The sequence below is a fragment of the Lepus europaeus genome, chromosome 4, assembly GCF_033115175.1.
Source record: "Lepus europaeus isolate LE1 chromosome 4, mLepTim1.pri, whole genome shotgun sequence".
NCBI lineage: Eukaryota > Metazoa > Chordata > Mammalia > Lagomorpha > Leporidae > Lepus > Lepus europaeus.
In genome coordinates this window covers 1,423,795-1,448,133 of record NC_084830.1, presented here as the reverse complement: position 1 = coordinate 1,448,133, position 24,339 = coordinate 1,423,795, and the positions used below count along the sequence as shown (strand labels likewise).

At 56.5% G+C, this 24,339-nt stretch overlaps 2 protein-coding genes across 5 annotated transcripts in view; one reads left to right on the top strand and one right to left on the bottom strand.

Moving 5' to 3' along the window:
- GML (glycosylphosphatidylinositol anchored molecule like) overlaps positions 1–3,682 on the bottom strand; it is a 60,832-nt gene extending 57,150 nt beyond the window's left edge. Inside the window, exons 1-2 of one of the 4 annotated variants that reach the window (XR_009865655.1) lie at positions 3,594–3,682; positions 772–2,753 (exon numbers count right to left, since the gene is read on the bottom strand). The gene's annotated coding sequence lies outside the window, so the exon portion shown is untranslated. The remainder of the gene's footprint in view (positions 1–771; positions 2,754–3,593) is intronic. The other 3 variants (XR_009865656.1, XR_009865657.1, XM_062187928.1) reach the window with 3 other exon arrangements.
- Positions 3,683–18,077: 14,395 nt separating this feature from the next.
- On the top strand, positions 18,078–21,514 carry LY6K (lymphocyte antigen 6 family member K). Its single transcript, XM_062187932.1, has 4 exons — positions 18,078–18,101; positions 19,187–19,282; positions 19,765–19,872; positions 21,244–21,514. Exons 2-4 carry the CDS (start codon positions 19,207–19,209, stop codon positions 21,447–21,449), a joined length of 390 nt encoding a protein of 129 aa, XP_062043916.1. The 5' UTR covers positions 18,078–18,101; positions 19,187–19,206; the 3' UTR covers positions 21,450–21,514.
- Positions 21,515–24,339: the final 2,825 nt, after the last annotated feature.

Here is a 24,339-nt window from a genome sequence, read left to right as displayed (position 1 = left end):
ACCAGGAGAAGCACCTGGCTCCTGCCATCGGATCAGCACGGTGCGCCGGCTGCAGCGCACCAACAGCGGCGGCCATGGGAGGGTGAACCAACGGCAAAAGGAAGACCTTTCTCTCTGTCTCTCTCTCTCACTGTCCACTCTGTCAAAAAAATAAATAAATAAATAAATAAGTTTATTTGAAAGTGTTAGAGAGAGGAAGAGAAAGAGAGATCTCCCTTCTGCTGGCTCACTCCTCAGATGGCCACAAAGGCCAGCTCTGGGTTGCGTCGAAGCCAGCAGCAAGAGCTGCGTCAGGTCACTGATGTGGGTGGGAAGGGCCCAAATACATGGTCTATCCTCCACGACTTTACCCAGGCTTCAGAAGGGAGCTGAATCAGAAGTGGAGCAGCCAGGAAACAAACCCATGATAAGGGATGTTGGCGTCACAGGCTGCAGCCTAACCTGCCGAGACAATGCCTGCCCCTAATGCTGATTTCTGCAGTTGGCGAGACTCTGCAAGGAGGAGGCAGCATCCTGAGGTGGTGAAGCACATCATGTGGCAGGAGCACAGGGCATGCAACTGTCTACCTCCATGTGGTGTCTTACAAAGCCCCAGGAAGCTGACACGGGGCTCCAACCTAGCCAACAAATCAAATCAGTCACCTCCAAAGGGCCTGACTCTAAGCATCATGTTTGGATTAAGGTTCCACCTGTTATATGTTAACATCAGACTTTAGGGACCAAGATGTGGTGTGTGTTCAGGGAACATCCAACACCCAAAGTAATACTTACATCACAGTATTCTGTCTTTGGCCATCAAAGATTCAAGTCCATCCCATGGTACACAATGCCTTCATCCTATCCTCAAAGTCTCATCCACGTCATGCCACAGCACTGCTCAAAGTCCAAGTCCAAAGACTCATCTGACACCCAAAGCTAAATGCCTCAGCCGTGAGCCTGCACAGCTCCAAGCTGCATCCCAGATACAGAGCCAAGAAAGGCACAGGTACACAGCTGCCATGATTCACAACCACGGGGTAAGCTGCCATGCATTTACCACTTTTATTTCAACAGGTGCTTTGCAGTTTCAGGGCTGGAATCCTGCACACATCTGGTTAGATTTCTTGGTAGGTAAAACTCTGGTAATACCTTGCAGAAGTCCAGGAGCTACAACAACTATGGTGCTGATACTGGTAACAGTCAAGACGTCTCAACAGTTTGAACACTGGATTTATGTGTTCCTGCACGCACACACTAATCTCTTCCCACCCAACTGCCTTGTCCCGGACCGCCCACAAAACGAAGCTGCTGTCCACTACTATATATGCATCGTATTACTAGAAGAACCATAAGAGATGCTACCTTTGGAACCTTTCCACTCAGCAGCAGCCCAGGCCATCGGTCAAGCTGGGGAGAAGTCCATCCTTCGTTCCTTGCATGCACGGGCTTGTTTCTGTGTGGCCTGGAGCTTTCAGTTCTCTGGAGAAAATACCCACGCAGCCAGGCTTGGGGCTGTGCGGCAGACGCTTCTGTAGAAAGGGAAGAGGCCGCACTGCCACTTGAAGTGACGCCATCACGTTCCACTCCCCCAGCAGCGACGCACGATCTGGTTTCCGGGCATCCTCCCCAGCATTTGTATCACACTGGCTTTCATCCTGGTCCCTCTGACGAGAGGCAGCCATGTGCCTTAACATGCACCCTCCTAAAGGCCAACAATGCTGAAAATCTGTTTCCGTGCCCATGGCCATCCATGACCTCACGTCAATGAAACGTCTCTTCCTGTCCTAGCCTTGTCTCCTAGTGAGGGACTAGCTGCCCTGATGCTGCATTCTGAGTTCTTTGTGGGTACAGGATGCTCATTCGTTCATGGATACATGGTGTGCAGCTACTTTCTCCCACTCTGCAGCCTGTCTCTGTGTCCTTGTAACAAGGTCATTCACGGCAAAAAAATTAAAAGAAAACACAGACTTCCAGTTGGCTGAGGTCCAGTTTCACCAGGTGTGCCTTTTGTGGACCACGCTTTGGGGGTCAGCTCCACACAGCTTGTGGAGCACCAGAAGGGTAAGCGTTTCTCTTCCGTCTGGCTGTCAGAAAGCTGCTCAGTATGACTTCTCCATGTCACCCACAATGCATTCTGAGTGCTTTTATGCAAGGTCTGAGGTCATCGCCCCTTCTGCTGTAGAAGAGCAAGGCAGTCCTTCCTCCGCGGCTGGGTCGGTGTCTGTCCGTCATCTGCCCCTGAACTGGGTTCTGCTGTGTCCCGCAGGTCTGTGTGTCTCCCTGCCACAGATTCTCCCTGCTGTTGGCTGTGAGCACAGCACTGCCTCTGATGCTCAGAGAGTTCCCACTCAAGGCTCTGTAGGGCCTCTCGACGCTCCTGAAGCAGAAAACGTCCCGGCACTCCAGCACGGACAAACCTCCACAGAGGTCGCCCAGACGTTCTTTGCCCCAGTGCATGTCAGAATTCACCAATGCAGAAGACGAAATTGATAAATACAACCCTCACCACTTCCACCATGTGGGAGAAGCAGAGAAGGGGAAGTGACGGGTGGGAGGCTGAGGGTCTCAGGGAGAATCCAGGGCCAGGTCCACCTGAAGCTGAGGACGCTGGGAAGTCCCAGCCTGCAGAGAACTCTCAGAGCCTTGCCCTCTGTCCTCCCAAAGAGCCCATACAGAGGGTCTCATGTGGATGCTGAAACTGCTCCGTTGGAGTGCATGCCACCCATGTAGGCTGGTGGCTTCGCAACTGCTGGGGCCCTAGGAACTGCTGGCAGCTGGAAGGTCCAGAGGTGGAGGTGATTGGGTGGACAGGAAGGATGCTCGCGTGAGGACAGGCTAAGGTCCTGGAAGCCCATCTCTAAATTAAGCCACCCTGACCTTCCTGAGTCAGAGGCCCCACCTCATGGCCACCTTGCAACCTCACTGAGTTCCTCTTGGTCTGCTAGACCCCAGAGCCAGTCAGGGTCAGAGAGCCTTGGAGAAAGCAGTCCCAGCCTGACTCATGAGCTGTAATCCCAAAATGGCAACACCAAACCCTTCAAAGACCCTGAGCAGAGCCCAGGCTTGGCACAAAAACCAGCAAAGCTAGACTCTGGGTCTTGGCCTTAGCCACAGATCAGCAGGTGCTCACGAGCCAACAGCAGTTCCTACAATGAAGAGGTGCTGGCACAGTGATTTCCTCTGCCCCACCCTGAGCCTTGCGGCCTGGTCATGGCGACCATGGCACTGAGGGTCCAGGTGCATCCCCGCCTGCCACTGCTCAGGGAGACCCTCCAAAGATGTCCCAACATGGAATGGGCAGTGAGGCGTGGCACTGGCTGTCTACACGTGACCAAGACAGACAAGGGCGGAGGCTGTGAGGCCCAGCAATGCTCCTTTCCCTAGAGCTGTGTAGGCAGCCAGGTCTACCCACCTGGCACAGTACCTGTCCTTATTTATAGACAGTGCCCACTGCCCCAGCAGGAAGCTGATCCTGCTACCTGGGAACACGCTCTCAGGATGGGAAGACAGCAGGGGAACAGGGCGCAGACACACAAACAGCCTGGCCCAACCTCCTAATCTGCAGAGGCCACACAACTCATCCACAAAGTTTGAGGACATAAAGAGGTACTTACGCATGGACACTGTCAGGCAGCGCCTGATGTCTTGGGGGCAGGTTGATCGTCCTACACAATTAAAGTTGTTTATTTCCAGACAGTTAAAGCATTTCATATCATTTCTCCCTATGTAATGAGAAAGCAGACATCAGACTTTTCCTTGTGCCTTTGCCACCCACTACCAGCCCTTTCCACCTCCTCTCACAACAGGCTCTGACTCTTCCTCCAGGGCCTCCCCAGCCTGCAAGCCCCGCTCGCGCAGTCTGACTCTGTCCCACACCAGCTTCCCTGAGCAAAGACAGGCAGGACCAGGAGCTCCCTGCTCCCAGAGCCAGCCCTGGAGGAGTGCCCTAGGTGGCCATGTGTGACAGTGCCTTACCCTTCCAGTGAGAACACCTCCTGGAAGGCAGGAAACTGCCAAGGAGCAGAGTCCTCCTGCATGTCACTGGACAAGCCACTGCTGCCTGTCGCTCATGGGGAAGTGCCACTCCCACACTGCCCCTCAAGTCCTGGTCAGCTGCACCTTGGGGACAGCACCCCTCTCTCCTGACCATCCTCTCCTAGCCATGCACAATGTCCTATAATGAACTCACACCCCCACCCCCACCCCATCGCTAATCACATGGACAGTGCCAAGCTCAATGGACTAAGACAATTCAAATTCCAGGCCACCTATCCAAAGATCCCGTTCAATTCCAGGGAATTCTCATTCTCAACACCACAGATGGAAAGACACTTACAAAACCGTTCAATGACACTACTGCCATTGCTCTCAACTCGTGGTTCACTGATGTCAGTGACGCTGCTATCCACCCATGGTTCACTGGAGGTCGTGATGTTGGTTTCCACCCATAGTTCCCTGGAGGTAGTGATGCTGCTATCCACCCATGGTTCACTGGAGGCAGTGACATTGCTCTCCACCAGGGGGAACATCATGGTGAGAAGTAAGGCCAGGGGCAACATGGTTTCCTGCAGGAACTTGAACCTGGAGGTGAAGAGAGCAAGTACCAGGTTGGTGCTGGGGTCGGAGCTTCCCTGTGTCCCTGAGACAGGAGAGGGTAGACCTCAAGAGCAGCAGCAGTCCAGCTGCAGGCTTTACAGCTGCTGTCAGGGAAGGCCTATGGACCCAGGACATGGAAGGGTCAGGATGAGGCCACTGCCACTCCACAGAACAGTGACTCAAGCAAGCCACACTTTACTCAAAGGTGCTTGTTAGCACACGAGTGCATTAGAAAATCATCTTGAGACTATTAAAGAGAAAGAGGAAGAGATAGCAAAAGTATCTTTTTAAAAGATGAAAACCAATTTTAAATTACAAGTGTGTGAGAGGCAAGCACAGGTGACTGTAATGTGAACTGTTTCCATGACATCATACTGCTAACTCCTAATGTGTGGCTGTTTCCCACAGGAACTGAAGTAGGCAGGCGTACAGGTTAAAATTTATTAGGTTTGTGAGCTGGAAGACCATGCCTTCACCACGCCCTGTGACCTCTTGCCCCTACCTGGCCACAACTGAGTGTCCACAAGCCAATCAGGTTAATTAGCCACTCCCCTCTGAAAGTGGATTAAAAGCCTGGGACAGAGTGTGTCCGGCCTTTTTTGCCTCTTTTTCTTGCCCTGGCCTCTCGCCAGTTGGGGGCTTCCTGTCCTGGATGCTCCTCCACATGGCTGGTTCCTGGTACTTGGTATGCTCCCAGATTTACCTCTCTCCTAATGATAAAGCCCTCACTCTCCCATGCATCTTTCGCACTGAATAAAAGCTTAAAATGCACCACGCTGCCTCATTTATTTATGCCAGTATTCAGAATTCTTCTCTAAATGTTAGGCAAGAACCCACTTGGGCTTGTTAATATTGGCGATTTATTTATTTATTTATTTGTTTATTTATTTTTTGACAGGCAGAGTGGATAGTGAGAGAGAGACAGAGAGAAAGGTTTTCCTTTTTGCCGTTGGTTCACCCTCCAATAGCTGCTGCGGCTGGCACATTGTGCTGATCCGAAGCCAGGAGCCAGGTGCTTCTCCTGGTCTCCCATGCAGGTGCAGGGACCAAGGACTTGGGCCATCCTCCACTGCCTTCCCGGGCCATAGCAGAGAGCTGGCCTGGAAGAGGGGCAACCAGGATAGAATCCGGCACCCTGACCGGGACTAGAACCCGGTGTGCCAGCACCGCAAGGCGGAGGATTAGCCTGTTAAGCCATGGCGCTGGCCTATTGGGGATTTATTAATAAGCATATGGGGATATTGTATGTCACCCCAAATTTCAATAACATATGTGGCACCCCAGATGGGATTTCTGGGGAACTTTAAGGTGCTACATTTAGTATATCTTTTAAGGGGCCAAATTCCGATATCATATGGTGACCACGAAGAGACTTATAATATGTGCAATTTTTAAGAGATTTTACAATGTAGGCGGACTTCCTGTGGCTTCTGACCTTATCTCTCTGCCTGCACCCTTTCCCTCCTCCATTTAGGTTGATGCTTTTCCCTGCGCATCCAGCCATGGGAACATAGGGCTCCAAAGCACCTGTCCTGGTAGGGATGCATGTAAGGACTTCGCAGGGGAAGAGCGCGTCGCTTACTTCGGCCCTGGCGCTAGCTGCAAGGCAAGGATAGGATGGCCAAACCTGAGGTACAAAGTGGCCCCAAGCTCAGTGCCAGATTGGGGCGCTGCAGGTACCCCCATGTGGCCTCCCAGTTTGTCTGCTGGAGGGTGACTCGCAGGGAGCTGCACCTGCGGCTGCCTGTGGCTCGAGCTAGCCCTGCCCTGCATGAGTGCTTACGAGCCCAGCGTGAGCGGCCCTGTGAAGTTTATGGCACACTGCCCAAGGCTGTTTGTGTCTGCTCAGCTCACAGCAGCTCATTCTGCAGCAACTCAGCTTGTGGCTCATGCTAACCCCACTCTGCGTGAGTGCAGGGAGGAGGAACTTTAAACATGGGACTTCTACCCCAAGATGGTCACCCACCACAGGAACTTCTGTCCTCACAGGAAGATGGGAAAGAGACTCCGCCCCAAGATAGCGGCCCCCATGGCCCACCACATGCTACATGCCTGATTAATAGAGTGATATATATTAAATCACATTTTTATTATTTTAGTTTGTTATTTTCACCTCTTAGCAGGACTTTACATATACATGAATTAAGCTCTATAATAGGCATAGTAGCTAAAGATGTCAGATTACCAGTTAAGGTAGGTGATCAGAGATATAACTGGGACAAAGCTTAGCCCTATTTACCTCCTGTCTCCCTAGGTTACAAGGTGATTTAACTGTGTGTAATTCTACATCTGCTCCTTTGGAGACTCCCTGAAAGATCTACACTTAATAATTGGGAGACCCTTTGACTAGATGGGATTAATGAATTATAGCTAATACACTGCACCCATGTAAAATGCTTAAAAATAATTAAGCTCATGAACAGCTGTGTCTGTTTTTATTTTCTCAAGTCCTACAGAGACACTGTAGAGCTGTATAGCTCTGTGTGCATTCCTACGGACTTACTTGTAAGGGTTTAGTTTAAAACTTGCTATGGGATCACAAATCCCATTGTGCTAGATGGTAATGGTAACATCTTAAGTTTTAAAGTGATCATATAGGTGGGATTAAGTGTTAAAGTGATCATGTCAACAGGACTAAGCATTTACTACTAATAATAATAGAGTTAAAGAGGAGTAAGTGCTTTAACATGGGAAGGAGTCTGGACAGCAGACTCAGAATAGCAATCATCTTAGGTAGCACTCAGTGACCTCAACATCAGCACTAAAGATTCTGGTCTGGCTAGAAAGTCCACAAGAGTGTGGAAAGCCAGGACACTTGTGCAAAAAGTGTCCCTACATGGAGAACCTCCTTGGGTATGACCCCAGTGGAGAAGAGTGGTCATCAAAGAAGGAAGTACTTTTCTCCAGAGGGAGGAGAGAACTTCCACTTTGCTTATGGCCTTGTCTGAATACCGATGGAGTTAGTGGAACTCAAAAGGCTTCCATAGCCTAGGCAGCTCATGTCAAGAGCCTTGGGTGATCACTGATGTCATACACAAGTGTGTTGATTGTTAAATTAAAAACAGGAGTCACTGTGTATTAACTTCCCATGTAGGACCTCTGTTCTCAAAGAGCTACAGTATTAACATTAATGGTAAAACTTGATCCCTAAGATTTACTTTATTTAAGTGTGTTAAGTTCTAGTTATTTCTAAGTGTCAAACCCCATGGCCTGTATTCTTAGGTATTTATTTAAGGTTTAGTAAGTGCCTTAAACATAAAATCTTGGATACATGTCTCTCTGTGAAATTCCTATCTCGCGTGTTTTAACATAGGGTCAGATATTTAAAGTCAGCAGAGATTTCTGGGAATGGCAAAATTCTGTGGAATTTCGATTCCACGCTTTTGTATATAGCTTTAAACACACCCTGATGCAGACTCTACTAAGAAGGATGGCTACAAAAGTTGTTCCAGAGAACTAAGGAGCTTCCAACTGTTAGGTAGGAAGTCAGATATGAGCTTATGTGTGTGTGACATAAAGGCCTAAAGAAAAGACATCTATGTCCAGCATATGCATCTGCATCTCAAAGTCATCCCGATAATGTTTCAGGGGCAGCCCAGTGTTCCCATCCTGCCCTGCCCCTTCTACCTGATAACCTGCCAGGTGGGGGTCCCCGCCCCTTCTGCCTGATAATCTTCCAGATGCAGCCTAGTATCTGCATTTCAAATACCCTGCTCCAGATCCTGGGTTAGGACAGTGCCAGCTAGGCTTCCTCCTGTCTGATACCTTCCGGGGAAAACTTAGGAGTTTCTTAATATTTACATCCATAAAATCCTTTGTTTCAGGAGGAGATGTGTGAAGACAAAGACCCACCTCCTTAAAAACCCCCAGCCTCAACCGGACTGCATGCTCAGCTCTCTGCCTCTATGCTGAGTCGCCTGCCTGCCTGCCCAGGTGTAATCTCCCCACTCAACCATGTAACCTTGCTCCTCCCCACCAGTACGAGCAACTGGGCACTCTCTCTCAGGTCCTGTCTGGAGAGGTGCCCATCCGTTCTTACTGATGTCCCTCCCCTAATAAACTTTGTTACTTTACTTTCCACTACTCTGTCTCACGCCTGAATTCTTTCTTGCGCAAAGACAAGAACCCTGCCATTCTCCGGTAACACAACTAAAGCTCTGGTATTGGAAATAGCTGACAACAGGATTCTATGGAATTTGGACTCCAAGCTTTTTATATAGCTTTAAAGAGGCCTTGATGCAGACTCTGTACTGAAAAGGGTAGCTACAAAAGTTTTTATGGATTCTAGGATTTGGACTCTAAGCCTTGTGTTTGCTTAAAAAGCCCCTGAAATAGACACACTGTGCTGGACAGGGGAGCTACAAAAGGTGTTCCAAGGAATCAAGGAGTTTTTGACAAAAACTCCAACAGTAGGAATTCCTGAGCAAGCCATTCATAAGATCCTCTTCAGATCAGATTCAGCTTAAATGAAAGAGACCTCACCAGGTGCTACTGAGCACGACTACCTCCATGAAATTAGGATTAACCTTCTACCTCGTAAGTCTTCACAGGTGAATGCGAAAGACATGCCTGATTATTCCTGTAAGCCAGACACCTGAAGTACTTCTTCAAAGCAAAAAGAATAAGTAAAGCTATTGCCTGTGTCTCCTTAAGGCAAACATATTGTGCCTGGCTCTCTTGATTCTAAAAAACTGTTATTGATGATAAAGCTACCTAATGGGGTCTTGTATTATAATTCTCTATACTCAGGCTAAGTGAGTTTATAATCTACATAAGGGTGTGTCCAGCCTTTTTGCCTTATTCCTCACCCTGGACTCTTGCCAATAGGGGGCTGGAAGTAGTCCTGAGCCTCCAGGAACCATGGCCTTTGGGCCAACCTGACCTGTGCTTCCTGGCCTGGATGCTCCTCCATGTGGCTGGTTCCTGGTACTTCATATGAACCCAGGTCTACCTCTCCCTTATGGATACAGCCCTTACTCGCCTATGCATCTTTCGCACTAAATAAAGCTTAACATGTACCACTCTGCCTCGTTCATTTATGCCAGTATTTAGAATTCTTCTCTAAATATTAGGCAAGAACCCACTTGGGCTTATTAATATTGGGATTAAGTAGCATTTGGTGATATAATATGGCACCCAAATTTCGATAACATATGTGACACCCCAGATGAAACATCTGGGGAACTTTTAGGGGCCACATTATGTATATATTTTAGGGGGCCAAATTATGATATTAGAACAATTCCCCAGCACTGCGGACACCAACTCAGTGCCCAGTGAGCCCATTTTTCCTCTCCCCAGACAGGGCCCAGACACCACAGGTTAAGGGCCTGGCCCCAAGTACTGCTAGCACTTCAGATGCCAATCTCAAGTCCACACTTCCTATACTTCTGACAGGTGTAAACAGAGGTTCTTGCTAAAGGACTTGTGGCACTTTCCCCTCCTCCCATTCTTCCTTTTTCTCCCTCCCAGCCCCACATCCTCCCTTTGGTAGAGATCCCAGGTGCCAAACCAACCCTTCCTGTCTCTTTGCAATGCAATTAGCAAAGCTGATGAGGGGCACAGAGCATCTTGTGAAACAGATAAGGAGGAAGTCCCCTGAGGCTTCACAGAGACATCCATTTGTCCCCAGTGCCTTCTAAACTTCCCCCCAGTGGCAAATTCCCTAACTGGATAAACCCTGAGTCCCAGAGGCGCCCAGCAGGCAGTCTCCTCTCAAGAACAGACTGTCGCCAACCACTTTGCTTCCAATAAAGCAACCTGTCTCCGTTGAGGTCAGTCTCCGGCTCCTTCTTCCATCTCTCCTCTCTAGGGGTATGAAAGACCCGAACCCCGAGCTCTTCCAGACCTAACACTCAGGACTGCCCCCTTCTCCATGATGCTTAGTGGAATGGATCACAGAACACAGGGAAAGAGCTTTCCTAAAATGAAGCAGATTAAGACTAAATCTAGGACCCAAAACATGCTCCTCTACCCTATCACTCACGAATTTACAGGAGTTCTAAGAGTTTGGTGCCAGGAGTCAAAAACAGAGTAAATGTGTATTTCATGATATCATAGACTGCGAATCAATGCAACAGAAACAGAAGTGTTAGGTAGGGAATCAGAAATTTAGCCTCCATGTGTGTGAGAAGGGCCTGAAGCCCAGCACCTACTGCGGAAGCCCCAGAAGCCCAGCAATCTGCCACTTCACAGTCCTGCCCAGACCCTGATGACCTCCCAGGTGGTCCCAGCCCTCCCCCCAAGGACAGCTCCCAGGAGAATTCTCTCTACAGGACCAAATGGGCTACCTGACCTGATAACCTGGGGCAATGAAACCTTCTCAGAGGCCCTAAGGGAAGGTCCTCTGTTCTGACCCCTGTGCCAGCAAATCTGGGGAGGAATTTGCTAATTTTTACCCAACAAACCAATCCTTTGTCCTGGAGAGGGGGGTGGGTAAACAGACTCCCTTAAAAACCCAGGGAGTCCAAGCAGACTGTGCGCTCAGCCTTCTGCTCTCTGTTGAGCCCCCCGACTGGCCTGCCCAGGTGTGTGCTCTCCATCAACCATGTGACCTCGCTCTCCCCACTCCCAGCGACTGGGCGCTCACTCTCTGTCCCCAATAAAGCCTATCCCTCCGCTCTCTGTCTCCCACGTGAATTCTTTCTTGTACGAACACACAAACCCTATGGCTTCCACAGCCTTCCCTCCGGTGACAGGACAACCACAGATCATTGAACACTGATTTTAGCTTACTGCTGCCTTAGAGTTAGGTAGGAAGATAGAAATTAGCTTGCATGTATGCCAGGAAAGAAGAGGAGAATGAAGCTACAGCCCGAACAGCTTTATTCAGAATAAGGCCTAGGAGGGGCTCAGCCCCCCTGAACTTGGGGCAGAGTTGCAGGGGGCACCCAGCACAGAGAGCACCTTCCCTTACAGACTAGCGGCTCATATACTACGAAGTGGTGGGAAGGGGTCTGGGGCTCTGAGCTAAAGCCGGGCAGCCCAGAGGCAGAGCTTGGCTAGATGTGAGGTCTGTGAGGTCACCGTGTGCGCTGGGAGGGGTTAGGGCTGAGGCTGAGGCTGGCCTTTGGGGCCTGCTGCTGAGCTGGGGGAGAGAGCTTGGGAGGAGTGGGGCAAGCACAGGCTGATGCCGGGGCTCAGAGTGCAGTGTCCAGCAGTGCGCACAGGGCAGAGCTGGCCGAGGCAGGGCGGGGCTGTTAGCAAGCAGAGGGGCGGGGCTGGCCAAGGCGGGGCAGGGCTGCTAGCAAGCAGAGGGGCAGGGCTGGCCAAGGCGGGGCAGAGCTGTTGGCTGGTGAGGCGGGGCTCCCTGAGGTAGGGTGGGGCTGTGTCTGCAGAGTAGAGCAATGGGGGCCTAGGTGCTGTATGTAGGTGAGAGGCCCATGCGATCCACAGCTTGTCTGGGCTCCAGCAGTGGGAGAGGGACCTAAGGAGCAAAGCATCAGTGCAGCAGCCTCTGGCAGCCTCAGAAGCTCATCGTGGACTTGGCCCAGTGTTTCACACTGCACAGTCTTACCGCTACCCTAAAACATGACAGATGGTCCCAGCCTTCACCCAAGAAAAGCATGCTGGGAGAATCCTTCTGCCCAGCCAAGTGGGCTACCCTGTCTGCAACTTGGTAATGAAAACCTTCTCTCGTGGGCTGGTGCTGTGCTGTAGAGGGCTAAGCCTCCACCTGTAGGGCCAGCATCGCACACGGGTACCAGTTTGTACCCGGCTGCTCCTCTTCACATTCAGCTCTCTGCTATAGCCTGGGAAAACAGCAGAAGATGGCCCAAGAGCTTGGGTCCCTATACCTGTGTGGGAGACCCCAAAGAAGCTCCTGGCTCCTCATCAGTCCAGCTCCAGCAGTTTGTGGCCATTTGGGTAGTGAACCAGAAGACAGAAGACTTTTCTCTCTGTCTCTCCCTCTCTCTCTCTCTGTACCTATCTCTCAAATAATAAAAATCGTAAAAAACAAAAAAAAAAAAAACACCTCTCTCCAGATGAATTTGAAGGTCTCCGGCATGCTTCCTGACAGGCCCCAGACACCCAGCGGCCACTCAGGCCTTCCCAGAGCCACGCCTAACCCCAACGGACTGGACTTGCCAACCCAGGCCTGTTGGGTCTTAGTCCACCCGTACAAGGATGGACTGGGTCCGAGGAAAGGTAAGTGCGCCGCTCGCCCGTTCCCCAGCCTCCCGATCCCGGAGACAATCAGACGCAGCGGGGAGCCAAGTTTAGCAAGCACTCATTTACTTCGTGCGAAACAGAACCTTTTATAGCACAAAACTGCAGAGTCATTGGGGCAGGGCTAAGGACCAACAAATCACTTAAATGGTCATTTTACAGGGGGATTTCTATAGGACTAGCCATATCTCTATACACTTGTTACTAGTTTTGTTACCTCCCCTGATGTTGCACAACCAATTAGTTTTAGTGGTAAACAACTTTGGATTCCGCCCACCTTACTTCCTTTGGGCACCATCATGTAACTAATTTCCCCACACAGGCCCAGGGCTACAGTCTGAGATCATGGGGTCTCTTGCCTGTCGGTGGCCATGGATAAGAGCTGCCATAAGCAGGTTAACTGTGCTAAGGTCCTCAAGATCCCCAGGGACCCAGTGAATACCCTGCTGTCTTTATGAACCACCAGCAGCAACAAGGAGCTGCACCCACACATCCAATTCCCCGAGGGACAACTGTTGTTAGATACCCCAGACACCCAGTGCCAGCTCCTAGAACTGTAACAGTCCACCACACCCCTCACCACCCCAGAGAAACCTCACCAATGTGGCTTTTCAAGGCCTAACAATAGGTTGAGGAACTAAGGACACAGGAGGAAAAACACCCGGAGCTGAAGTCTCAGAGGCTTGCCTCTGTCAGCACAGGTCAGACCCAGCCCTCTGGAGCCTCGAGATGGGCTTGGCAATGCGGGGCACCGGCTCAAGGCCTGCTCTCCCCCAGAGGCCTCCCACCAGGCCGTGTCCCAAGTGTGGACAATGGGATCCCTGGAAAAGGGGCTGCCCCAGAGAGGGTCCCCCTGATCTAGGCCAGCCCTCTGCTCAGCCTTCCTCAGCGCAGGACATCTCATCTCTGCTGAAGGAAGGCGCCTGGGACCCACAGCCCCTGCCAAGGGTGACAGGGACAGTGTCTGGCAAGCCGACCTCTTTCCTGGTGGGGCCTGGGGCTAGACTATCTGTTTACATTAACATCATGGCCCGCCACTTCCTTCGTCTGGCTCCAGTGCTGACAGGATAGGACTCAGTGAGACAGCAAACCACCTTGCTCTCAGGAGACATCCCTCTCCTGCCCTCCCACCTCGCCCCTCCTAATGGCCCCACCCACTTTGGGGCAAGGCCTCCTCCCTCGCTTAGGGGTGTCTGTCTGCATTCCCACTGGGGATGAGACGCACACTTTTTTTTTGACAGGCAGAGTGGACAGTGGAGACGCACACTTTTACACTCCATCTTAAGGACCTTCCTCTCCACTTCACACCCCAGGCCCCATCCTTGCCCTACTTAACCCGATAGTGTGGGATATGTCCCACCCCGTGATCGCCACCCACCAAACAACCCCGATCACATCCCCATCAAAGCTACGGCTATTTCCCGCTAACCTTCAAGTCCAGAAGGCCACAGAGGCCCAAAACCTGTTACAGAATGCCTCCTTCAGGCTCACAGCTCATCCCAATTCACTTGTCCCACAACACACCTATACTTCCTGTCACAAACCCAGATGGCTACATCACCTAGTGCACGACCTCTGATGTATTAATGCCGCCACCCATCCCACAACCCAGTCGTGCCCAACCCCGACGCTCTCCCCTCCCAGATGCCCCTACAGCTTCCTGTGTTCTGTCCTGGACCTAAAGGAAACCTTCCTCACAACACCTCTCAACCCATCTCCCCACTCTTGGCCTTTACCTGGGCTGACTCCACTTTCTATCCCTCTAACCCACTGTGTCGAGAGGGATTTGGACTCCCCCTCGCTAATCTCACTGGGTGTTCTGGCAAGAACAAACCACCTAGCGCAGCAACTGTCTCAACTCCAAGGTCAGGTGGACTCGCTGGCAGCTGTGATACCTCAAAACCGCTGTGTTCTAGAGCTCCTCACCCTGAGAGAGAAGGCTTTGCCTCTTTGGGGTGAACAGTGCTGTTTTTACACCAGGAAGTCGGGTGTGGCAAGAAAAGGGATCGAAGACATAAAAAAAATGCACTAATGAACTCTGTTCCCAAAACCAGACCACCTCGTTCTGACCCCCAGCCAGCACAGGCAATGTCTCCAACATCTCCAAGTGCTTTGGTTCCACCGTGGGTAGCGAATGGATTGCTGTATCCTGAGGCATCATGGGGAACATCACAAGACTGCAGTGCAGATACCCTGCCCCACATAATGTCCCTCACCAGCAGGAAGCAGCCCGCGGGAGACCAGGCCTCGTTTCCCTACCTACATTCAGGGTGAGGGCTGAGGGAGCAAGGCCTTCCATGTGCTCTGACCTGTGGCCTGTGTGACTGAGGAAGCGACTCGGCCCCCAGCCCTGAGACAGTCTTCTTCCCAAGTCCTCTTCCAAACAGCTTAAACTGGCCGCCCGCACCCCCGGCCTTTCTCCTCACCCAGCTCAACTTCCCTGGACTGTGGGCCTCGGGAAAAACCCACCTCCCACAAGCCAGCTCAGCAGCGCCCTCCCAGCACGGCCCTCAGCTGGGATGCTCCATAAACCCAGCCCCGGAGCTCAGTTCTCACTCTGCCAGGCGTCCGCCCTGTGTCCGTGCCAGCACTCAGCCACCTCTCCAGTGCAGTCCCTTGAATCCACTGGCGCTGGCTGTGAGCCCTCACCCTGTGTCCTCGCTGTCCCACTCTCCTGGCGTACAGAGTTGAGTGTGCGGCTCTTGCCTGGTCTATCAGATGTCTCTCAGTTCAGCTCTCGGTCCTTGGTGGGGTAGCCCGCCTGGCTCTCAGGTGGAATGGGGTCTTGCTTACCACAGGCTGATGGCAGGGCAGCTCCCTCAGACCCCTCCCCCTCCATTCTGGCGGCTGCTCCACCCGGTAAACCCTGCCACCAGACCCCTGCTCTGTCTCCCACCGCAGTTCTTTCCAGCGTGAGGACCAGAACCTCTAGTCCAGCCATCTCCTGTAAATTACAATGATCGGAGAAGAGCGAACAGAGGACCCAACACTAATGCTTTCAAAACAGAAAAGCTATTACCAGAGAAGTAGAAGCTGTGAAAACAGCAGTGGACGTCCTAGACTAGAGAAACAAAGCGGGAGGACCAGGAGTGCACTGACTCCACCCGTGTCCCACATCAAGTGCGTGCAGTCCATCGCGGGCTCGAGGTCCTCGGCCCCCTGCATTCTGAACGACCGTGGTGAGGGCCCAGGTCCGCGGGCCCGGGGCAGCCGGCAGAATTCCTGAGGGAAGCATGAGGTCACCGACCGACCGCAGAACACGGACAGGCACGGAACTGGGAGGAAGCCGCAGAGGACAGCGCTGGGTCCTCGCACACCGGCTGCTGGGTTCACAGGGGAGGACGGAGCAACCAAGTGAGCGCCACGGAACGCCTCGGTGGGGACAGCGGGAACAAACCCAGGACGACCCAGCCTGACAGAGCGGCCGGCTCACAGCAGCGGGCTGGGGAAGAACGACCTGGAGGGAGCCACCAGCCAGGAGGAGCTTCCAGCACACGCCCTGCCCTGGGCACAGGTTCCTGGCGCAAGGCACTCAGGGCGCCTTCCCGACGCTGGCGTCACTCAGCACCCACGCCAGAAAACGTCACTTTGTCACCAGCGGGGCCCCCGCCCCGCGGAATTCCATGGGAGAACGGAGGGTGCGGGCAGGGTGAGGGGTGGAGGGCTCCAGGGACCCCGGGGGAGGGGGCTCAGGGGAGGAGGAGGGCTCCGGGGAGGAGGGGGAGGGCGCTGGGACCCTGGGGGAGGGGGCTCAGGGGAGGAGGGGGAGGGCTCTGGGACCCCGGGGGGAGGGGACTCAGGGGAGGAGGGGGAGGGCTCTGGGACCCCGGGGAGGGGGCTCAAGGGAGGAGGGGGAGGGCTCCAGGTCCCCGTGGGAGGGGGCTCAGGGGAGGAGGGCTCAGGGGCTCAGGGGAGGAGGGGGAGGGCTCCAGGAACCCGGGGGAGGGGGCTCAGGGGGGGAGGGGGAGGGCTCCGGGAGCCCGGGGAAGGGGACTCAGGGGAGGAGGGGGAGGGCTCCGGGAAGGAGGGGGAGGGGGCTCGGGGGAGGAGGGGGAGGGCTCCGGGGACCCCGGGGGAGGGGACTCAGGGGAGGAGGGGGAGGGCTCTGGGACCCCGGGGAGGGGGCTCAAGGGAGGAGGGGGAGGGCTCCAGGTCCCCGTGGGAGGGGGCTCAGGGGAGGAGGGCTCAGGGGCTCAGGGGAGGAGGGGGAGGGCTCCAGGAACCCGGGGGAGGGGGCTCAGGGGGGGAGGGGGAGGGCTCCGGGAGCCCGGGGAAGGGGACTCAGGGGAGGAGGGGGAGGGCTCCGGGAAGGAGGGGGAGGGGGCTCGGGGGAGGAGGGGGAGGGCTCCGGGGACCCCGGGGGAGGGGACTCAGGGGAGGAGGAGGAGGAGGGCTCCGGGAAGGAGGGGGAGGAGGCTCGGGGGGGGGGAGGAGGGGGAGGGCTCTGGGGACCCCGGGGGAGGGGACTCAGGGGAGGAGGGGGAGAGCTCCGGGAACCCGGGGGAGGGGGCTCTGGGGAGGAGGGGGAGGGCTCTGGGACCCCGGGGGAGGGGGCTCGCGAGGGAGGGGGAGGGCTCCGGGACCCCGGGGGAGGGGGCTCCCGCGGAAGGCTGGCTCCAGCGCTCCGGGATGTGAGGCGGGGGTCCAGGTCAGCCACGGGGTCGGGCCCGGCACACACCCACCAGGCCCTGGGGCACAGCAGCCGCCTCAGCTGTCCGCGGGTCCGCCCCGGCGCCTGCAGCCACTGGGCCTCCAACGCCAGCCTCACCCGCCTGTCTGGAACCTTCCTTCCACGGCCTCGTCGCCTCTCACCACCAGGACGCTGCGCCCGCCCCCGACCCCACACTCCTCTCGCCAGGTTCCTTCAGGGACACTGAGCCAAAAATACCGAGCGGAAAGGCGCGCTCACCTCGGCCGCTCAGCGCCTCAGGAGGCCCGGAAGGTTCTAGAAGCCTCAGGGCAGGGAGCGCCTCTTCTCGGGGGTGTCCCAGCAGCCCCGCCCTCGGGAACCGCCCCTGGCCGGCTAGGACGCAGGTTGGTGAGGACCCACGTCACTCAGGCGTCGCCCCGCCCCTGCGCGGGCAGCCGGAAGCTGATTCGCTCTCTGCCCGGAAGTCCAGCCCCTTCCCCCCGCGCAGCCGCGGAGGAGGCCGGCCGGCGGCGTGCCCTAGCTGCCTGGGCTGCGACGTTCGCTCTGGAAGCGGCGCCCTGAGCCGCTCCGGCCTGGGGACTCGGGCTTGGCCCGGAGGTTCCGGGGACTCCGCCGCCCCACGCGGAGCCTAGCCGTGCCCCCCGCCCCGTTCCCGCAGGGGTCCCCGGTGTGGTCAGGCCGCTGCAGCCAGTGCCCAGCCCCACAGGTGCGGGCGTGACCACGCGGCCCTCGGAGGGGCCGCCCCGCCCCCCGGCTTGGCTTCCCGCGGGGCTTGGTGCCTCCGCATCTGTCCAGGGCCTGGCAGAGGGGACGCGCGACGGTGGCCCTGCACTTGGGGGCGGTTCCAGAAGGAACTGGACGCAGCCGGCCACGCCCGGCTACAAGTGGCCCAAGACAAGGCCACCTGCCGCGGCGCACTTGAGTCTCTGCGTGGCCCTTCCGTGGGGCCCCTGGTTCTGTTGGACGTTTTGGCTCAGCAGCGGCGGGCGGTCGCTGAAGGGGACCGGGGTCCAGGTCTTCCCGCCATTTCCTGCCGCCTCCAGGACCAAGGTTTTGCTGGGCGGGAGTCAGGACACACTGCTCCCAGGGTTTGCCCTCTGTGCAGACTGGGAGCCCACCTACTTCCAAGGCGACAGGGCCTGCGTGGAGATCCCGGGGCGGGGGGGGGTCCCCGCACAGCGCTCGCAGGCAGCGGCCCACAGGGTCGGCGGGGCCAGCAATGCCCAGTGCCCCCATGAACTGCCTGCGGACTGCGGGGCTCCAGGGCACACCATTTAACCTTTGACCTTCGGCGGGCACACACGGCCCAACAGAGGAGCCCCCAGATGGCGGTCTCGGGGTGAGGTCCGGAGGCTCAAGGTGGGGGCTCCTCTGCCCGCTTGGCCTCTCGGACCTGGCGCCCCACACAGGGCCGGAGAAGTCCCTGGCGGGGGTGAGCGCCCAGCTCCGCAGCCCGTGCACAGGCCCCACCGGCTCCCCCTCCCACTGTCCCCTGCCTGTGGAGCGCAGGTGGGGGGGGGGGGGAGTGGGAGCTGGACGCCTGGGCGCAGGCGCGTGGAACCTTCCAGAAAGACGCTGTGGGCTCCATTAGGGTGGGGAGAGCAGCGCCCGCGCTACTGCGGAGGAGGTGCGCGGGGCGTGCGGGGCGTGGGCCGAGCCAGGAGGGGGCCCTGAGGAGGACCCCTGCCTGCGTGGGCTTCCCGGGTCAGCAGGGCCGGGCTGCTGTGGGCCTAGGGGGCGGCGGGCAGGGGCAGGGTCCGGGCCCGTGCCGACCCCTCCGCTCCTCGGCAGGCCCTGGCACCGCGGACACGATGCTCCTGCTGGCTTTACTGCTGGCCCTGGGCCTGCCCCAGGCGCGGCCCACAGACAACAGGACCGAGAGGCAGGGTGAGTCCAGAGACGGGGAAGGGGCGGGCACAGTGCGGGTGTCCAGTCGGGGCCCCGAGCGTCCTGGATCCGACCCCGGCCGGGCTCTCCGCAGCTCGGCCTTCCCGGGAGGGCGCTGTGTCCTGGCCAGGCGGCCTCTGGGGGCCCTGTTACCAGAGGTGAGTGGCGTGGCTGCCCAGCGCCCTGTCCAGAGCCGGCCAGGCAGAGGGCTGCTGCTGGCGCTGGCTCTGGGCGTGGACATGGCCATGGCCGGGGAGCCGGGAGGTAGGACACCCGGGAGCTGGCGTCCGCTGCCCCCAGGGTCGGCGGCCTGACGGTGGTGACCCTGCGGTGCCCGGTGAGGTGGGACGTGGCTGGGTGCAGGCGTCTGCGTGGCTGTGGGGGACAGCGCCCTGGTCTTGTACTGACCGGGAGGGCAGCAGGGGCTCTGGGACAGGCGGGGACCCGTTACATCCTGCGCCTGAGTGTGTGTCTGTCCGCAGACCCTGGCGTCCTGCGCTGTCACGTTTGCGAGAAGGAGAACGACTTTTCGTGCCAGAACGAGCAGAGCTGTGGCCAGCGGGACACGTACTGCGCGCTGGCTGCCATCAGTAAGTGCACAGGGCGTGGGAACTTCTCTCTGCGGCTGGGCAGAGATGCCCGGCCAGTGGCTGCTTGCGTTGGAAGAGCAGGGTCCTGGGAGGCCCGAGTGCGGGCCAGCATCTTGGAGCCCAGGGTCAGAGCAGGGCGCAGCGTCCCAGGGAGGCTAGGCCGCGGGGAGCAAGAGACCCTGTGTTCCTGGAGTTAGGAAAGAACGTGTGGGGAACAGAGAGTACACAGGAGGTGACTCACAGCCAAAACAAATTTACCCAGTGAGAAGAAGCAAATTGGCAGAGGTGGGTGACCGGCTGCCCGTGTGCTCACGGACCCAGCGCTGGCAGAGGCCCAGTCCCTGGGGCTGGGTCTCACGTGCTTAGGGTGGGCCGAGGGGCCAGAGTGGGTTTCTGCACACAGGATTTCAGGTTTGCAGCCCCCAGCTTGGAACCTGGAAAAGAGTACAGGGGGTCCGGTGGGGCCAACTCCGGTGGGGACTTGAAAGGGTGCAGGGACAGGGGCTAAATTCCCAGATTTCAGAAGATGCAGGGGTTAGGGGGAAATTCTGATTCCATCTGCTGTTGGGCACAGAGTTGGAGCAGCCGAGGCTTCTGTCCTGGCTCCATCGGTAATCACACGCCCAGCAGGAACAGGGTCCAGCCAGCCCTGGGAGCAGCCGCGGGCACCCGGGGGTGTGGGCTGCAGAAGGGATCTGGGGAGCAAGTGCGTTCAGCAGCGTGGACAGCAGCGCTCGGACCCTGACCTCCCTGTGGCGCGTCCCGATCGGGGAGCTCCCCCACCTTCGCCCACAGCGGGGTTCCCAGTCCGTCAATGTGTCTGTCCTGGCAGCCTTCTGTGTTCTGGGAGCTCAGCAAAGCCCCAGGGTGATGGCCAGGCCTCTGGGGTTCAAGTGTGTGACGTCCTCTATCAGAGGAGGAACTGGGGTGGTCAGCCCAGCACTGTCCGAGCACAGCGCAGTGCAGCCTCCTGAGGCCCAGCCCCACGCCCTGGGCAGGGCCCAGACCGTGGCCAGGAGTCCGGGGGTCACAAAGGCCGTAGCGGGCCCTGGGTTCTCAGGCAGCCTTTGGTTTCCCAGCAGAGACCCCAGATGCAGGCGCCTGTGCTGCCGGCCCCTGATGGCCCCTCTGCACCTGGCTCCCTCTCCTGAGGCAGCTTTGCACATGGAGCCCTGCCTGCTCCCTGGGGAGGGCCCGGAGGGCGGGGCAGTGAGGACCTGGACAGGAGGGGGCGGGGGGGGGGGAAAGAGCCCTGGAGTCACGTGGTTTCTCTCTCTGTCTCTCTGTTAGAAATATTCCCACGTTTCTACTATGTTTCCAAGCAGTGCACGCCGTACTGCCCACTGATTATAATACCCGCGGATTCTCCAGGCAGGTCGTTTGTGATAGTGAAGCCCCTGCCCTTCGTGTACATAAAGTGCTGTAAACATCCCTTATGCAACGACAACGTGCCCAATGTCAACGAGACGGCGTTCCGAGAATACCCTGGGAGAGCCGGTGAGAGGGCACACGGCCATGCCGTGCTTTCCTTCCTCCCGGCGCTGGCCTTGGCCTGCGACGGCCTCAGGCTGCTGTGAGCGGTGGGACGTGCCCAGGGCGGCCAGCTGCGCATGGTCAGAATGTGCTGCATTAAATTTGCTATGTGTTGGTCACCTCTTGGTCTGACTTCCCAGGGCCTCCAGGACGGGTGGGTGGGAGCACTGGGCACAGGCCAGGGAGCGAGTCCACGTCTGCTGGTGGCCACTGTGTCGACAAGGCCTTGTCCTGGGAGCTGAGCCCCATGCCCGCTCCTCCCCTCCCCAACACTTTGCCTCTGAGTATTGGTGGGGAGGGGCCTGTGAGGAGGAGGTGCCCAAGTGCTGCTGCTCTTTCTGCTGTTCTGGGGGAGACAGAAAGACTCGAGGGTACGGCAGCCTGGAGAAAAGGTCTCTTCAGGTGGAGGTCCTGGGACAGCGTGCCGGGCACCCCTTCCCCGTGGGGGAGGCACCACCCCTGCCCCTCCTCAGCACTTCCTGCCAGAGCCCAGAGAGCAGAGAAGGCGTTCCGTTGAGTGAGTTTGGACTTCGCCACCGCACAGGTGCGCGGATTCACGATTCCCCTGCTTGGGTTTCTCCGGTGTCTGGAAGTTGGGCCCGGGAGACAGCAGCAAGGTCAGTGTCTTCCGTCTCCCAGAGGACTCCGCTCTCCAAAGTCAGTGAGAAGCCAGACGCAAAGTTCTGCACAAACCGGGGCCTGTGTCTGCACAAAACCGCGGACCTTCCCCTCCTGTCTGCCCCGCACCCTGCCCAGCCTCCACCTGGTCTGCCTGGTGAGCAAGGAAGCTTCAGGAACCTTCCAGAAAGCATTTCTGTGGCAGTTCCAGTCATCCACGTGGGGAGTAGTGGCCAGGATCAGTGTCCACGGTGCTCCAGCGAGCACATTCCTGGCCCAGCCCAGGGCCCCTGTACACAGCCTGCCCGTGACAGCCACACCCAGGACCTTTCACCCCAGCCGATGCCAGTCCACATCCCCGGGCCAGTGAGAGTGGATGCTCAGCCACAATGAGCAGAGACTGCGTGGCCAGCTCACGTGGCAGCCCCTTCCACAGTGACTGTCATCTGTGGGGCAGTGACGGGAAGCCAAGCGTGGGACCGCAGCGTCCTGGGTCATGTGAGCGGCACTCTGACGTCGGTGGGAGGTCCCAGGTTCCTGTGGGCCATGAGGTTAGAAGAAATGAAGGATGTGCTGTCCCCCATGGGACACTTTCTAGAAGTCCCTGTGGAAGGAAGGAGCTGGGGCGGTGTTTAGAACAACTCCAGGCTCAGCACAACAGCTCTGTCATGAAATGAGCCCTGGAGGCCTCGCAGAGCGAACGGGAAGGCAGGTCAAGAGTGAGGGCCAGAACCGGGAGGAGCTGGCACCACTGGCCAAGTGGGGCAGAACCCGGGCAGCGTGGAGGGGCTGCAGATACAGGGTCGACGCTTCCTCGCAGCAACCTGGAGAGCCGAGGCAGGGGTCCACAGGACCCCAGGGGCGGGAAGGGCCAGGAAGTAGAGGGAATCTGTTTCCTGCTGTTTTCTCTGTGGAGCAGAAAATGGGAGTCTGTTCAGAGAGCAAGAGGCCCAGTGAGGCTGGGGTGTGAGTGGGGCTGTGGTCCCCAAAGACGGGAAGAAGAGAGGTGGTGGGGACAGAACATCGGGGACCCCAGCAGTGTGTCGCTCACGGCTGAGACCTGCAGGAGCTGTGGGTGGAGTTCCTCAGGCACAGTCCATGTACAGGAGCGAGAACAGCTGGTGGCTGAAGCTCCCTCCCTGGGAGTGAGCTGAGCCACGGGGCCCCGTGGCCCACAGATTTGCAGATGTCCTTGGGAAAGCAGTTGGCTGTGAGTTGTGGAAATGACTGCAGAGCGAAGGAAGTGACAGCAGGGGCTGGAGCCCTCCTCGGAGAACGACGCCCAGGGCAGGGACATACGAGCTTAACAGCCGTTATCAAATCCAAGTGATGACAGCGAACTACTGTGTGGTCAATGAACAATGACCAAGTACAGTTCACCCCAGGAATGCAAGAATGGCTCAACCTTAGAACCATGCCAGGCTGTGGCATAACAGGTGAAACTGCTTCCTGCACTGCCGGCGTCCCATGAGGGCACCGGTTTGAGTCCCAGCTGCTCCACTTCTGATCCAACTCTCTGCTGTGTCCTGGGAAAGCAGAGGAAGATGGCCCAAGTCCTTGGGCCCTTGCACCCTTTGGGAGACTCAGAAGAAGCTCCTGGCTCCTGGCTTCGGATTGGCGCAGCTCTGGGAGTTGAGGTCTTCTGAGGAGTAAACCAGTAGTTGGAAGATTCTCATTCTGTCTCTCTCACTCTCGCTCTCCTGCCTCGGCCTCTGCCTCTCTCTAAATCTGCCTTTCAAAGAAGGAAAATCTTATAATTCAGAGAGCCTCGTGAGACCCACAGCACCGTGAGGGATGTTGCAAAGTCCTAGGTAATGAGAATAGGGGGCTTCGGGAAAGCTGCAGCCAGCACCATTCTCAAGACGTCACTTTTTTCTTAGAAGTAGCTTGTAGACGTCTCCTCCCGTTCTGTCGGCTGCCTCATCACTCAGCGGCTGCTTTCTTCAGTGGGATGCAGACACTGTGCTGTGCAGACCTCAGGTCCTTATAATCCTGTTTGTCTACTTTTGCTTCTGTTGCCTTTGCTTTGAGGTCTTATCCAAAAAAAGCCATTGCCCCCACCAACGTCGTGGAGTGATTCCCCTGTCTGTTTTCTGGGAATCTCATGGTTTCAGGTCTTATATCCCAAGTTGATTTTTGTGTACAGTGTGGGAGGTAGGGCTCTGATCTCCATTCCACACGGGTATCCACGTTTGCCAGCACAATGTGTTAGAAAGTCTCTCCTCTCAGCTTGGCACCTTCATGGACACTCAGCAGGCTATGTGTGGATTAGCTCCTGAATTCTCCATTCTGTCCACTGATGGATGGGTCAGGTTC

Excerpts from the sequence above, each read along its gene's own strand:
- LY6K (XM_062187932.1), top strand. The coding sequence starts at position 19,207 with ATGCTCCTGCTGGCTTTACTGCTGGCCCTGGGCCTGCCCCAGGCGCGG. Across the intron at positions 19,283-19,764 it reads CAACAGGACCGAGAGGCAGG|ACCCTGGCGTCCTGCGCTGT; the intron begins GTGAGTCCAGAG and ends GTCTGTCCGCAG. Across the intron at positions 19,873-21,243 it reads CTGCGCGCTGGCTGCCATCA|GCAGGTCGTTTGTGATAGTG; the intron begins GTAAGTGCACAG and ends CGGATTCTCCAG.